Consider the following 17,003-nt stretch of genomic DNA (forward strand, 5'->3'; position numbering starts at 1 on the left):
TGGATCCAAAAGTTCCTTCCTGCTAATAATGGAGGTTTCCTCCAGGATAAGGAACTTTCCTCAGATGGAATACTACTATTGTAACACAAGGCTCTTTGTAACACAAGTGCCTTGCTTTAGAGGACCAAAGACTTTTTCCCCAGTGCCATTTTGTTGGTATTTGCAAGTATCTCACACAATCCAGATACTAAAGGGCTAACTGCTTGTATGTAAACAAGGTGGTGAGGTCACTGGGTTATGACCTGGTTATATTGATCAGCAGGTCGCCATTGCTTATCTGACAGTAATCATGTATAGCAGAGATTATACAGTTAGTGCTATTTCTTTGTTTGCACTCGTGCTCTCTCTCACACGCATATAGCAGACCACTTGTTCTGAGCCATGAGGCTTGTCAGATAGAATTAGACAAGATGTAGTCTTAACTCTGTATTTTGATAGTACAGCATTTCTTGTTTTATACCCATGTAACCCTTTCCCTTTTAAGCTGGTAAACTTTCTTTTTTATACAAAAGCTGTGTCCTTACATGCAGTGTAATTTGAATTGGGGTCACATGCAAATGGGAATTAAATTCCATTTATGGACTTTCTAGGCCATGTCTGTTGACCGGCTGGGTGGGGACGACAAGAATTTCCAAGAGTGTGAACCAGCCCTCAAGCATCCTAAGCCTTTTTTATTGCTGATCAGGAAGGCCCTGCCCCCTTCTCATGCCAGTCCATTATTCCAGATTATTGTACACAGGCTTACCTTTAGCCATGATCTGGAAATTGAAACTCGTACAGAATGTGGTGGCCAGGCTCCTTACGGGGACCCCGTGCAGGGACCAGATTATGCCAGTCCTGTACCAGATGCATTGGCTGCTGATCGAGTACCAGGTCATGTTTAAAGTGTTGGTCTTGGCCTTTAAGGCCATTCATGGCCTTGGACCTGTGTACCTGAAGGACCACCTCTCCCCATACTGCCCCGCTAGGCCCCTCCATTCCTCGGAGGAGGGCCTATTGGTGATCCCTGGCCCAAAAGTGATTAGGTTGGCCTCTACAACTTGCAAGTGTCTTTTCTATTAGCTCTCGCCTCCCCAGATATTGGGGACCTTAAATTTGACAGGTAGACTGGAAGGGTCTGGATTTTAGACCCCCCAGTTCTGGGGGAAAAAATCCAAAATCAGCATTGTGAGTGAACTGTGAGCACTTGGAAACAGCTTTACCCTTTGTTTTTCTTCTCATTAGTCTTCTCATTAGTCTTTTTTATCTCTTTTATTTTTTTATTTTTTAAAATAACATTATCTATTCCATAAAGTTATCCTAATCAGTGCATGTGAAGTCATTCAATGTATATATTTAATGTATTTTAACCAGTTTAGTTAATTGATAAATGTTCTACTGTAATTTATAATGCCAATAAAGGCTTGTGTGTGTATGTGTGTATACGTGTGAAGTCCCAGACCCACAATCTTACCTGGGAACATCACTTTCAATGGTCATACATCCATACAGGAAGACAATGATCCCAACTAAAGAGGACGGGATAAGGAACTCTGTGTATAAGCCCAACCAGGCAAAATACATTCCAATTTTTTCTCCAAAATACTTTCTAAAAAAAGGGGAAAAAACATAAAATAAAAGTTCCTAAGAGAAGGACACATATTTCTCCATTAGAGTTTCTTCAGTCAGTAGTCAAGCATTTTATAAGTAGCATCACAAAGGATTAATAGTTTTATCAGTTTTATTAGTGAAACCATTTTCTGGCTTGTATCAAGTATCGAGGATTGAAAAGACAGCAAACTTCAAAGATAAACCAGTAGAGTTTTTCACTGTTGATCACCCAACCCTTCATATTAAGCTACACGCAAAAGTGTGCATATTCCAGCATGAATGTGCCCATAATCTGTTTCTTCCCATGCCAGCAACGTTGCCCTGATATTTGGGTTCAATGGCATTAGATGTCACATGATAACAGTCATTAACTCTTGACGGACAGAGTATGCTCACATTGTCCAGCTCATACTGAAATGCTGGAACATATCCTGTTCCATTGCCCAAATACGAGTTGCTTAGGGAAGCCCTTCTGCCACAGTACATACATAACTGCTCCCCTAAATCTGATATTGTTAAATTACTTAATAGCAATAATACTTGGATGTTAGGGATTACAGCCCAATATCTGCTATAGGCTCTGCTTGTAAGGGAAATCTAATCTGTTGTCATAATTATCGTTTTATGATTTTATTTTGATATTTATGCCTAATAAAGGTCTGCTGTTGTTGTTTTGTCATGTTTTCATAATATATAGTTTGGATTTGGAACTGCAGAGGTTTTTGAAGGGACAACGTTTTTGGAGGGACTGGAATTTATGCAAGAATTACAGCATAAGGATTGCTAAAAACTGGTCGGAACATCGTCCATAGAAAGTCTTGGATAAGATGGTCAAGATCTTGTGGGACTTTTGAATCCAAGTGGACAAAGTGTTGGAGTATAACACACCAGACATCACAGCGATCAAGGGCAAGACAGTGACCATCAGCAACATAGCAATACCTGGGGATAGATGACAAAGAACATGGGAAGGTCACTAAATATCATAATTTGAAGATCAAGATTCAGTTACTTTAGAACAAACCAACTTAGGTCATTCTGGTGGTAATTGGCATCCTGGGCACCATTCTGAAAACCCTACGGTGGCACTTGAAACATCTTCAAATCGACAACATCAACATTCGTCAGATTTGAAAGGCAGCCCTGCAGGGATCCACGTGAATACTATATCAATACATTACAACATCCTAGGCCTCCGGGCAGGGCTCAAATTGTATCAAAAGACAACAACCATTTAAACTGGCAGATGTGATATTAAACAATATTAAACATTATTATTATTATTATTATTATTATTATTATTATTATTATTATTATCATTATCATTATCATTATCATTATCATTATCATTATCAATAATAATAATAGTAATAACAATTATTATTGTTGTTGTTGTTGTTATCATTATCATCATCATCATCATCATCATTATCATCATCAATAATAATAATAATAATAATAATAATAATAATAATAATAATAATAATAATAATAATAATAATAATAATAATACGTTTGAGAGTATGGAATTATGATGTATGATGTACACTGGAAAGAATTTTGAATGCCTTTAGGAGAAAGGTTAAAACAAAAAGACACCAAACTCTGCTGAGTCACCTCGCTGAAAAGCCTATTCAGTCTGTTCGTACCCATGTCCCATCCTATCACTAAACAATTTACATGTCCATGAGTCATAGAATGTGCAGATAATTATCTGTATTGCACAACAGCATTCTAAACAGAAGTTGTTCCTGTGGTGAGGCCTGGCAAAGGGAGAACGTAAAACCACCCCAGAAGTGCTGCTTTAGTATAAGAAGAGACATCTTATAACTTCATTCCATCCAGATGCCATCTTGGTGCCAAGGAGTTCTCAAAATTTGCAAACATTCCAACTTCTAGGAACTCTTTCCAAAGGGGCATCCTGTTCATCTGCCATGGAATCAGGTTCTGTGGAAGTGGATGAGGTGCTATGGAATGTTCTAGAGACTGCATTGTTGGTTTACAGAGAACGCTGGCCTTGCCTGCTTTGTCTCAGCATTGCCCACTGTGTACAGGGATTAGAGTGTGGAACACACCCACTTACTAGGCCACTGCTGTATTTATTGGGAGTATATGTAGTGGGGGGGAAGTTATGAGTGCAGCACCCTTCCACAGAGATGACCTCCCGAAACGAGGGAATGCAGCAGGTCTCAGAGATAGAGCTTCACAGCACACAGTGAAACAGAAGTGATGTTCTCTGCAACCCTTGATTCTCAGGAGCAGAAGAAACCTAATCTGTAGAGCTGCAAAGAAGAAATCCGCTGCCAAGGGCCAAACGTAGTCTTGTGGTACATAGCCTGTAGGTCACTCTGCATATTTGAGTACATGGAATAACAGTGCAATAGAAGCATTATACAGTTTGGTATGTAGAATTTAATGATGATAAACGGATTAATAACCAGAAAACCCTATTTATCAGTCAGACCAATTCACTGGGCACCTTTGGCCTTGTGGGGCTCTGGGGCAGTTTGCCCCCTTTTTTCTCCCACTTACCCCACAATCGTCATTAGCACCCTGGCACAAATTGCTTACTATTCCCTCCTCTGGCCCCAGGGCATTGGGAATTGAAGCTTAACCCACAGAACTCCTTCTTCAAGCACCTTACAACTGAACAATTAGTCAATTTGGAAAACCATCAACTACTTTTTTCCCTTTTCAATGTTTGTGGTGTTAGACTGACTATTGTGCGTCACGGTGGTTAGAATGCTGGGTAGAAATCGCTTTCAGGAAGTGGAAACCCCAAGAAACCCTATGATGCCTCTACAAGCACAGGAATGCAGATGGAATCTTTTCGTTAATCACTAGACTTTGGTTCTTTTTTCCCCCTAAAGCGATGCTAATAGGAACCCAGAAGCACTAGTAGGTAAAGACAAATCATCTTAACTTGAACAAAATGCTTACATTCTTCTGCTAAAAGTCTGTGATTTTATATAAAGGGGGGGGGGGTCACCTTTCTTGGTTATCTAAGGGCTGATAGCTAGATTCTTCATATGGTGCAAATCAAATGCAATTCTGCCTCTACACACACCAGCAATCTCATTATGTGAAGTTTATTACCTTACAAGATCGATCGGCTGAAACTTATAAAATGCTCCATATCGTGCCCATTCTCGATACAGGAGCTGAGGAGGAAAAAAAGACAATAGGTGATATATTGCATCTAAATTATGAAAAGGGAAGTTGTCTGTGCATAAGCAGAGCCAGGACTCCGCCCTGGAACAACTCAGTCCTGGAATTTGTGAAATAATAATCAAATAATACATCTGAGGATATGAAGAATCTCTCTCCTATAAATCACTACAGCCCATCCCACGCACCTGGAATTTAAAAAGGCAAGGATTCTGGATAAAGGGCTGAAAATTTCAGGCAGGAACAAAGCCAAGCACTTTTTTTTTTAAAGTGAACCAATCAATGCTGTACATTATTTCTGGTGGGTAGTCATGTTAATCTGTAGCAGTAGAACAAAAACGTGAGCCTTAAATGCCAACAAAATTTTCCAGAGGAGTCAAAGCACAGATATGAAATTGTACACAATACATTCCTGGACAAAAGTCACCCCAAACATCATCCATCGGGACTGATTTCTACCTGACTTACTTAAAGTCCTTTGAGTATACACAGAATATACTTCAATTTTTTTCTAAATTAAACAATGAAGGCTTAAGCACAAAAAGGCATAAGAGAAGGCCTATAGTGCAAAACAACCAAGCAGTTTTACAATAAATTCACATGTTTATAGTGGAACAAGATGGTGTGAACCATAGCCCCCCATACCGAGTGATACAGCCGGTTTTGCCAGATTAATGACACACTATCCTAAGCTAACGACGTGCAGAAGGGCAATGAAGATACAGAGGGGAGAAGCCCCAGCAATCCAAGAGATGCATGCAGATGTGTAGCTGCCAGGGGGAAGGGGGTGGGGCATCTTGCCCCGGCAAGTGCACAATTGCGCGGGGTGGGATAGAGGGGCGCTCTGGGGCATAGTGGGGGGTGTAGGAACATGCACGCGTCTCCCGGGCGCAGTTCCCCCTCACTATGGCTCTGGATGCATGCTACATTTTTGTGTAATACTGGAAATGTCTTTCAACCTCCTTGGATAGTGACAGAATTAAACACTACCACCCCATCTGCCAAAAAAACCTCCAAACATTTAAGGATGCCAGGGTGAATCTTCTGAGTTTGAAAATTCACATGCCAATTTGACAAAAGTCTTTGTGTCAGGTGTGATTGGCTAGTCCCTTACAGAAAACGGGCGCCCCCTTTATAACTTTATGTGCACTATACTACTTGCTTTGCAAGTTTGTCACCCGCCAGGAATGGCCCCCTCCCAATCTTTTGACTGAATCTTGGTTTAATCTTGTTCTGTACAAGTAATGCAGTCATATGTTGGACCTTCCGGGTTCCCTCCATTATACCTTTTCCTTATCACCTTTTCTTGGTGTTATTAATTACGTAGCCTATTTTTATCCATTTCCTTCCTCCAAGGAATTCGAATAGCACACACAATTCTTCCCTCCTCCACGATACATTTAATCATCAAGGTGCCTTCATATCATCATTGACCTCAGTGAGATTTTTTTTTCTCAGTCTCCAACTAAAGTGTCATTAGGTCAATTATTATGTATTATGTTATTATGTATTATGGTTATTCGCTGTTTTTATGAGTTTTAAGCTATTTTATGGGATGGAGCTTATGTATTTATATTTGTATGACCGCTCCTGTTGATGTTCAAATAATATTGTTCACCGCCCGGAGCCCTTCGGGGATCGGGCGGTATATAAATTTAAGAAATAAATAAATAAATAAATAAATAAAAATTAAAACAGAACAAGCAGGGGACCCACGAGGAGGAATCTTATCCCGCTCTCTGGCTGGTCCTCCTCTACTTTCTTTCCTCTCCCTCGCAGCCCTCACGCCTTCTCCCCTTTCTATGCTTCCTTCCTTGCCTCAGGCCCCTTCTTCCTCCCTTTCCTCCATTTTTATTTCCTCCCTGTCTCCACACTTGCTTTGCTTTCTTCCTTCTACCACCTTCCTTCTTGTGTATTCTGTCTGCCTACTTCTCCCTCCCTGCATTTCATTCCAGGTTTCAAAATGAAACTGTGACAGCCATTTTGTTCGAAATTGTTTAAGGTTGCCTGAAAAATCCAAAATAGATGCTGAGATGTTGTAAGGATGTCTCACAAGGTCTTGTAATTTGCAAACTTTTAAATTTTCTTCATCTTTTGTTTGAAAAAAATTACGATTTCTCTGTTTCCGAGTGATTTGTGGGAACACTTCCTCTTTCTGTACTTTGCCCAATTATTTACATTTTTTAATCTGCCCTCTGGAGCCGGGGCCAGAACTATATATAGAAATAAGATGCACTTGAATAACCAGGGGCAGCCATTGCTGCCGTGGTGAGCAACGTGAGCAAGATAAGAGGCATGTAATACCTGGCGGCAAGCTGTAAGCCGTGGTGAAACGAGTAATGATTGGCTCCACCGGGGTAAAGGGCGGAGGGAGCCTTTGCATATCTAGACAGCCTTTCTCCTGTCCGGGCGCTTCTTCCCGGGCGGCGAACCAACAATACATGCATCGTGGTGTTTACGCGTCCTCGCGAAGGCCCGAAGGAGACTACCAAATTCTTTTCCTTTCCTTTCTTAGCTGATTTTCCTTCTTCCTCTGCTTTCTCCCTGCGCTTCTCTCGCTTCAACCTTTTTCTTTTCTTTTCACCTCTTCTGGGCCGGTCTCGCGAGTCAGCCATGGGGGGCCTAAAAGGAGACCCAATAGCAGGGGAGCCTGCTGCGGCGGCGGCGCGGTGCCATCGGCAGAGCTGCGTGCTCTGCTGAATAACAGGGTCCGGCCCAGACTGGCTCCGGGACGTCCGTGGACGCACGGCCCGGTTGTTGGGCTTAATCGGAGCAGCGCGCAGGGCAGCCGCTGGCTCGGAGCTTGTCTCCCATTGGCAGGGGACGGCCGGTCGGCATGGCGTGGGCAGTCTCCCCCAGGAGGGCCTCCCCGCGGGTCCCGGGGTGCCGCCCGTGATCTTCCCAGCAGGCCTAACATGTCGGGCCAAGAGCAGGCACCGATCCTGCGTCGGTCCGGCAACTCCGGCCGGACACCCTGTTGCATCTTTCACAAGTCCCGGCGGAGCTGCTGGCGAAGTCAGGCCTCACCTCGGGGTCAAGCCAAACTGAGCCCACCGCGCCGGGCGGCGCCGAGGTGCGGCCCGCTGGGCTCTCGAGCCGGAGCAGCGGAGGAGCTGCACCTTCGCCGCCCGGTTAAGCTGGCGATCCACATGTCGGGTGGCCATTACGTCGCCGTGGATGCTGCCCGCCGGCCCCTCGGGCGAGGAGGGCAGGAGGAGAAGCGTCGCTGTCAGGGGCTGCCGTGCCTCTCCCAGCGCATCCCCCAGCTCTTCGCCGCCGGGTGAGTCTACTGACGGCGACGCCAGCGCCCAGGCTGCCAGGACTTAAAAGCGGGGGGAGAGAGTCCCTGCTCCCGTGGCCCCACAAAGCGGCTTGCAGTTGCAGGCGCTTTCGGGGCAGCCATCCCCGCCCGGCTCAAGACGCATCAGCGGCACTCCGGCTCGGTCCCACCTGCCTCCAGGAGAGCTCCGGGAGCGGGCACTGGATGGGTATGGCGACGCGGGATATCTTTGGGTTCCCCGGGCGGGCGAGGGGAGTTGGGTTTGTCGGGCGGGAAGGCCGACAAAAACGAAGGACCCGAAGCAGCGGCGGAATGGAATTTTAACAACTGGCTGCAGGGCTTCACCCGAATTCCTGTAGCTCTCGCGTCAGTGCGATTCCCCCCCTATGGCCTGGCACCTGGCAGCTCACATGGCTCATAAAGCTGCGGGCCTCCGGGCGCTGGCTGGGGAAACTCCGCGCCATCGCTTACTTCACGAGGCCATCCGCATGAAGAACGCCTAAGCACAAAGTGCCTTTTTTCCGTTGGGATCTCATCCTACGCCACTCAAACCTGGATGGTCGGGTCCAGCATCCCGCTCATGGAGGGCGGGCGGATCCTCCTGTTCTCTCTCTCCAAACCCGGCAGAAGAGCCTACCCGGGCGGTGGGGGCTAAGGGGTTGTGTTGAGGAATTCAATGCCAGTTAACGCCAGCTGCAAAAATGTAGATTTGAGGCACTCTTGCTCTTTTTTTTTGTTCCGGCAGCCACAGCAGGATCAGCTGTCCCAAGCCGGGCGGGACCTTCCCTCCCTTCGGCAGGCCGCCCGTGCAGCCTCGCCGGGCTCCTCAAAAAAGATGCCGGGTGGCCAGCGGGATTGCTCCGCACCAAGAAAACACTCGAGATGCCCGCTCAGCTGCAGTCTTTGGCTCCTACACCCGCTCAGAGTGGGGTGCTGCTGGAGGGAAGCTGTAGCGCTATCCAGACAGGGGGCTCGCACCTGCTGGGGATGGTTTCTCTTCTTGGCTTCCGTGATCCCATACCTGGGGCCTGGCGAGGCCACTGCAAATAGCAATCTAAAAATCTGTCCAAGGATCTTCCCTGGGTGATGGCTGATAAGCTCAACAAGGAAAACTCAGACCCGGCCGCATTGTACTGGCCCTCTTTCAGTCAAATTCCTCTCCCCTAACCTCAGGGGTCTCCCCAATTGGCGTGCGGCCTAAGAAAGCCCGGGGGGGGAGTTTCATCTTTAATTCAACACCTCTCCCACCCCCCGGGCGCATTCCGTGAATCATTTACGACTCCAGAGGTTTGTTCGGTCCAAGCACGCCACTCTCCTGGACGGCTATCCTCTGCATCAGGTAGCAGAAGGGTCCCGGGCATCCTAGCAAAGTGTGACATTCAGTCCGCCTCTTCTGGCTCCTGCCCATTTCCCCTGTGGACTTCTCGAGCTGCTGGGCATCCCACTTCCAAGGCAATTGGTATGTGGACAAGGCCATGCCCATGGGCTGCTCCCTTTGCCTGGCGCTCACTTTGAGACTTTCTCAGGGCACTTTCCTTGAATGGGCTTTCAGGCAGCGAGTGCCCTCCGTTTGAGTGACCCATTACCTTTTGATGATTTCTTGTTTGTCGGCAGGCAGGGCCCCCGGGAGTGTGAGCTGGTTCTTCAGGGCTTTCCAGGTCCTGGGCCACTGAGCTGGGGGTCCCCTTTGCCTCCTAACAAGACGGGAGGGCCTCACCACTGCTCTCAGCTACCTGGGCATTTCACCTGGACATGGTCCCTAGGCACGCCTGCCTTCTCCTGCTGATAAGCTTGCATTCTTTCAGCCCTGCTCCAGTCCGCTTCTCCTCCTCCCAAAGTTGCAGGGATTAGCCTCGTCCAGTCCTTACTACGGCCCACCTCAATTTGCAGCTCGCAGTGGTGGTGGCTCCCCAGGCAGGGCTTTCTGCTCCCGCTGGCGAGGTCGCTTGTCGGGCTGCAAGTCCCCTGACCATCACATCAGGGTCTCCCCTGGGGCATAGAAAGAAGACCCTACAGGTCTGGATTTGTCCTTCATCCGGAACTTCAACGGGATCTCTCTGTATGCATCAGTTTCTTTGGAACTTGTACCCCGGAGTTGCAGGTGCACTCTGATGCCTCTGGGGCTTTTGGTTTCCTCGTGTGTTCTTCCTCGTCAGTGGGCTTAGGCCTTTGGCCCCAGAGGTGGCAGCGCCGCATCACCAGGGATCTCCCACTCTTTCTGGAGCTGTTTCCCCATCCCTGGTGGCGTGTGCACATTTGGCACAACCTCTGGCTTAACACACGGGTGCTTTTCTGGACGGTCAACCAGGCAGTGGTGCTGCAGTGGTAAACAGACAGTCGAGCAAATCGGGCACGGTCATGCCTGGTTCGCAATTTGGTTCTCACCTACCACCTCATCGCAACATCTCTTTCAAAGCTGCTTTTGTTCCAGGTTTGCAGAATGAGATTGCTGATGCCTTATCTCGCCCAGCAGGTGCTTGGATCGCTTCTCGGCTTGGCCCCCTCGGGCGGAGCCGCTCCCCGCGACAGTGCCGGGCGTCCCTCTGGCCTTGCACCAGACGCGGTCATCACAGGTGTTTCTTGAACTTCGCTGGCACATTTTTGCCACGCAGGCAATAATGCACGGAGCCGCGCGCTGCATTCCTGAAGCTTCGCTATGTCCTCTGGGCTCGGTCTGCGGCGGGGTGGACACTGGCCTCCTCCCCTCCGGTGCATTTGGTCCGACTCCATGGGCAGGGGATGCACCACAAGACCATGGGGGGGTAATCTGGCGGGCATCGCTTACTGCAAGGTTTCCGTTTTCCTGACGCTCACCAAGGCGCTTGTAGTCCACCGCCCTAGTGGCTGGGTGGCGCGGTGGGCACCAGGCAGAGGGACCTCAGGCGCTCAGTCACCAAAGCTGAAGTTGAAGCAGCGTGTCACTGGGGCGCAGGCAGGTGTAAACCAAGGGCTATGAGCTTGCTTTTCGCCGGGCCGCTTCCTACCCGGGCAAGGCACACCACACGGGCTTTCAGGCTCTGGGGGGAACTGGTCGCCTTCTACCAGGGATCGACCTTCCAGCAATCAAGCGCTGCAAAGGGAACACCTTCGCCCTGTCGGGGACATGGCTCAGCGCCAGGCTGGCCCATTCAAAGACCGACCACTCCTGGCGAGGGGCCGCTGGGGCTTTGGGTCACTATGCCAGCCCTACTGGCGACGCCATTCCTGCCCTCCCCTTATTGGAGTGCGGCTACTGCACAGGCCTCGGGTGGGTGGCATGCTCTGGTGCACGGCAGGATGGGTCCCTCACCATCAGGTTCTTCCAAATGCTGGCGTGTGTTCAGGGCATGCTGGCTCCAAGCCGGGCCACCTGCCCGCGAGTTCGGCCTGCACCGCTCAGAATGAATTGGGGCCGCCAATGCCGCTGCAGCAGAAGAGCAGGCCCCGGAGGATATCCGCAATTTGGGCAGGTGGCGGATTCGGGGCGCTTTCGCATACTGTAGCATTCGCCCACACCTGACTTGTTGATTTCCCTCCTCAAGTGCCTCCAGGGACGCTTTGCAGACTGTCTATCGGCAGGTGTGGAGTGGCTCGGGGCACAGCCTTGTCAACAGAGTCGGGACTACGCCGCAATTCGGCACGGGGCCGCATCTCGGACTCGGGCCACGAAGAATTTCCCTGATGGGGCAGGGGCACATGCTTTGGCATGAGCTAGAGCCTGCTGATCATTGAATACATTTTTCAGCTGGCTACACCGACCTCCTGGTCATCCACCTTGGGGAGGAAGATCTCCCTGCCAGGTCGGGCCTTGACCTGCGTTTTTCGCGGTGGCCATGCCACGCTCAGAGAGCTTTGCCGAGGCACCGCCTAACATGACCTTGGTTTGGTCCGAGATGGATTGCAGCGGGCCCATTGGAGCGGAGTGTTGGATCCCTCTGCAGTGGACAGGGCCTGCAGAAAAGCCAATAAAGGCGACGCTAAGGTGGTGCTTTCCCTCGGGGAAGCGGTGGCGGAACACCCGAAAATCACCCGACGCCATGGACCTTTTTTTCAGCCGATGGTGTCCCACTTGTCCCAATGGGGGCATGGACTTGTGGTTTCAGTCTGTTCAGTTTACTCCTTCGCCGTCGGTGGTTAAAGATAGGAGACAGGCTCAGGCTTGGAGGAGCTTAGGCGGTGAGCTGCAAGGGTGGGCAGCTTCGTGGCGGAGTTTGCAACAGTGTCGCACATCTGGGAGAGAACGAGCCTTCCGGCTGGGGCTCCTCAGACGCTTCATGCTCTATGAGGCCGGGGGGGGTGGGGTGGGCAGGCTGGCAGGCCGGGCAGGCCGGGTCACGTCTCACACCCCAGGTGAGGTTGGCTAAGGCTGCTAGGGGCGGCCATGAGGCTTAGCCGGTGCCCGACACCCAGCAAAGAATACGGGGAGGAAAGAGCGGGCTGGGGGCGGCCTTGGGCTCAGCCGGTGCCCGGCCTCCTCAACGAAGTGCGGGCGGGAAGTGTGGAAGCATTCAGGAGTATGATCTCTGGGCTTCCCTTCCCGCCCCAGTTTCATTCATTGGGATGTGATGCGCGACCCGCTTGCCCAGCTCTGATGTAAATAGTTCTTTGCTTATATGTTTGTTTGTTTTAATAAGCGACGGCTATGACCCATTCCTTTCCAGCCTATCGCTGTGGTGTGTACTTATTGGTTTAGGAGTCTCACTACCATCTACAGCTTAACAAGATGCACCTGAATAACCAAGGGGCAGCCATTAAGCTGCCGTGGTGAGCAACGAAAGCAAGATAAAGGGCATGCATGGCCTGGGCGCAAGCTTCTGCAGAAAGCTGGTAACGTGATTGGCTCCCACCCCAAAAAAGGCAGGAGGGAGCTCTGTATATCTGAGACGCTTTTCCCGTCCGCTACTTTTCCCGGGCGGCCGAGAACCAACAAGGCGTTGGCCCACCCACCCTCCCTGTAATTTAGGGTTACGGAGATTTTTTGGGTCCTTACTGTCACAGATCCTGGCGAGGGTTTTGCAACGATTGTCGCACATCTGGGAGAGAACGAGAGCCTCTCCGGCTGGAGCTCCCAGGCTTCTGCTCTATGAGGCCGGAGCGGTGGGGCGGGCAGGCTGGCGAGGCTGACAGGCCGGGTCAGCGTCTCGACACCCCAGGGAGGCTGGGTTGGGCCGGGTAGGCAGCCATGGGCTTAGCCGTGCCCCACACCCCAGCAAGCACGGGAGGAAAGACGGGCTGGGGCGGCCTTACGGGGCTCAGCCGGTGCCCGTCTCCTCAGCAGGGGCGGGAAGTGTGGAAGCATTCAGGAGTATGATCTCTGGGCTTCCCTTCCCGCCAGTTTCCCATTCATTACAGGATGTGATAAAGCGACCTGCTGTCGCCTTCAGCCTCTGATGTAAATAGTTCTTGTTTATATGTTTGTTGTTTAATAAACGGGCTGCGGCCCATTCCTTTCCAGCCTGTCGTTGTGGTGTACTTATTGAGCGAGGGAGTCTCACCATCTACAGCAAAGGACTTTTTCTGTATTTTATTGATTGAGACCATTTATTTATATGGTCTCTTTCCAGTTTATGAAAAGTGGATCACAAACAAAATAAAATACAAGTAGAATGAAACTAATATAACTGCAACAATAACAATTGTTTAGAAGAGTTTAAAAACTGAACCAGGATTTACTTCCAAAAGGTCTTTACATATTTTTTTGGCTAATATCAGATGGTATGCTGTGAGAGGGCACAATTCCAGTAGGCATGAGTTCCAAAGATTTATCATAGAGGAAGCTGAGTTTTATGGGAGAGGGTGATTTACACAATACAGTATGTGTTTAGTACCATATGCTGAGAGCTCTGCCTGTATTTGCCATAGGGCCGTGGTGGCGAACCTTTGGCACCCCCGATATTATGGACTACAATTCCCATCAGCCCCTGCCAGCATGGCCAATTGGCCATGCTGGCAGGGGCTGATGGGAATTGTAGTCCATAACATCAGGATTGCCAAAGGTTCACCACCACTACCATAGGGGCAGCTCCTTTTTCGGCCATTGCTGTTCTTAGCTTGCCTTTGTGAGAGATTTGGGCTCCCCCTCCTTCCCAGGTGGGATGCATGATCAATGTATAGGGTGTCTTCCTCTCTCCCCTAATTTTGCGATTTAGTTTTTGAAAATAATTAGCATTTATTGTTTTTATTTAGGAAAATATAAATTGGTATTCCACCTTGTTATTCCACAAGGATCAGGAGAAGGGAAATTGCAAGATGATTCCTGTCCTGAACCAGTTACACAGAGCGGATTCTCATTTCATAACCTTCTCCCCTTGCCGCTGTTCTCACCACCACCACCCTGCTGTCGACGGCAACAAGCATACATACATGGAAGAAGGTGCAAGTGAAGACCAGCTTGCAGCAAGCAATTTGCTTCAGAAGCAGATTGGGCTACGTGTGGGGCAAGAAGAGGAAATGGGACATCCGCTCTTGCCTAGCCTGGCACATGTTTTCAATCCTTCATTGCAAGCCATTCCTGTTGCTGCATGGGAAGAAGTGTTCCTTTGAGTCTCTGCAGACTACCCTTCACTCCTCCATGATTAGCTGCTAACCAGTTCCTGCCTCTTCTTTCCCAACACCTTTTATGGAGGCTAAAGGACTAAAAAGAACCTAATTCCAGAGCTGTTTTAAGACTCACAACCTCTTAGCACAGAAGAAGACACTGCATTTGACAGGGACGCAGGCAGCTTAATATCAAGGCATTCTTAAAAGCCTGTTTGTGAAGTAACCTAAAAGAATATGAGGAATGAATAAACTGTAGCTTCAATACCAATGCACTGTTAGTTAGATGATCCAATTAATAAAGGGTTGGCTCCCACAGGCTCTCCACTTAGGCCCCACCGCACACAGAGAATAATGCACTTTCAATCCACTTTCAATGCACTTTGCAGCTGTGCGGAATAGCAAAATTCACTTGCAAACAATTGTGAAAGTGTATTGTCGAAGGCTTTCACAGCCGGATTCAACTGGTTGTGGTGGGTTTTCCAGGCTGTGTGGCCGTGATCTGGTAGATCTTGTTCCTGCATCTGTGGCTGGCATCTTCAGAGGTATAGGACAGAGAGAAGTCTGGTACACACTGTGTCTAGCAATTGTGAAAGTGGATTGAAAGTGCATATTTCTGTATGTGTGGAAGGGGCCTTAGTCTTGACACAGTTCATTCTTATTACACACCCCACATGAATTTTGTCCCCCTAGGCCCCATGATCCCCAGCTTAGCCTTTTTTGGATATCCTTTTAACTGCAAAAAAGTTGGTTGTATCTAACCCATCATAACATCATAATATTAGTCAGTGCTCATTTGAGACTCTAGGACCATGGTGGCGAACATATGGCACTTCATGGACTACAATTCCCATGAACCTATGGCACTTCATGGACTACAATTGGCCATGCTGGCAGGGGCTGATGGGAATGAACATTTGGAAAGCCATAGGCTCGCCACCACTGCTCTAGGACCTTAAATGAGTGTTTGGGACTTGAAATCCAATTCAATTTATAAATTAAGTAATGTTAAACATGGCAGGGTATAAGCTTTCGTGAGTCAAGGCTCACCCCATCAGACAGGTATCCCATAAAGTGAGCTTTGCCTCATGGAAGTTTATCAGCTGGAAAGTTTTGTTGATCTCTAAGGGGCTACTGAGCAAGGATGGACTAACATGGCAGCCCAGCAGAAACTTTAAACATATCAGACGTTCCGGTTTCCTGCAGATTTATTGTGCCACCCCATACTCATAGGCCCCCTCAGCTTTCAGAGAGGCTCAGCTTACTATTTCACACATCTTAAATAATTATGAGGTTCATTTTAAATTCTTATGTCTGATGACATACTACAACACAATTATGTTTGATTATTTTTACCCATATCACAGATATTCTTCCTTCACAGACAATCTCAAATAAAATGCTTCCTGCTATCCTTCTGTGTAATCCCGAAACAAGACAGCAGAAGATGTTTGCTGAAGATGTTCAAGAACATATGCTCTGTAATCCTTTTCCTTGTAATCCTTTTCCTGATACATTGCTTATTAGACGTCTCATCCTACTGACTGCTTTGGTTTAGACTATGCAATCCGCCTTGAGTCTTAGCAAGAAAGGAGAATGATAAAGTGAAGAAGAAGAAGAAGAAGAAGAAGAAGAAGAAGAAGAAGAAGAAGAAGAAGAAGAAGAAGAAGAAGAAGAAGAAGAAGAAGAAGAAGAAGAAGAAGAAGAAGAAGAAGAAGAAGAAGAAGAAGAAGAAGAAGAAGAAGAAGAAGAAGAAGAAGAAGAAGAAGAAGAAGAAGAAGAGTTGAATCTATATCCCCCTTTCTCTCCTGCAAGGAGACTCAAAGGGGCTTACAAACTCAGATCTGTTGGGAAGTTCAGTCATCCCTTTCACATCATGACTTTCCCCATCACAGTTTTTATGTATTGTGGGTTGGCTTAAGAAATTAAATGAGAATTTTAGGAGGGTTTGCTGAAGCAGCAGATGACACACAAAGGCCAGCAGGTGACACAGAAAAAGAAATGCATAGAATATATTTATAGTATTGTATAATATTAACATATTTGATCTTTTTATAACATAAATATGCACAATTTCTTTTTAAAAGTTAAAATAAAAGGAAAAGGAAAAAAAATCAGACTTATTCTCTGGTACAAAGGGAGGACCAAAAATTTTTATGTAGATTTCCAGATCACGGCAGGTGATATGCCCCTAACCCTCATGATGTGGAAGGGATAACTGTATTGCTGTGCTGAAGGAATTCACAGCATTGGGAAACTGTTTTCAGACAATGGAAAAATGCCCTTCCCCAATAGCTTTTCAGCAGCAGTATTTGCCCATTCATTTATGACACCTGTCCTTCCCAACTGCTTGCCTTCCCAGGGGCGTATCGCTCAGGGGGACATATGGGGTCAAATGTCCCCGGGCTGCTGCTATTTAGTCACATAGGGGCTCCTGGAAAATTGCCCC

General features: G+C 48.1%; 1 protein-coding gene across 1 annotated transcript in view; it reads right to left on the bottom strand.

The window, feature by feature from the left end:
• The window catches only part of ANO2 (anoctamin 2), a 153,495-nt gene that overhangs the window by 77,604 nt on the left and 58,888 nt on the right, over nt 1-17,003 (bottom strand). The window contains 2 exon segments of the mRNA XM_048515346.1: nt 1,454-1,588; nt 4,687-4,751. Of these exon segments, the coding sequence (XP_048371303.1) occupies nt 1,454-1,588; nt 4,687-4,751 (200 nt within the window).

This window comes from Sphaerodactylus townsendi, linkage group LG14 (assembly GCF_021028975.2).
Source record: "Sphaerodactylus townsendi isolate TG3544 linkage group LG14, MPM_Stown_v2.3, whole genome shotgun sequence".
In the NCBI taxonomy this organism is placed as follows: Eukaryota; Metazoa; Chordata; class Lepidosauria; order Squamata; family Sphaerodactylidae; genus Sphaerodactylus; species Sphaerodactylus townsendi.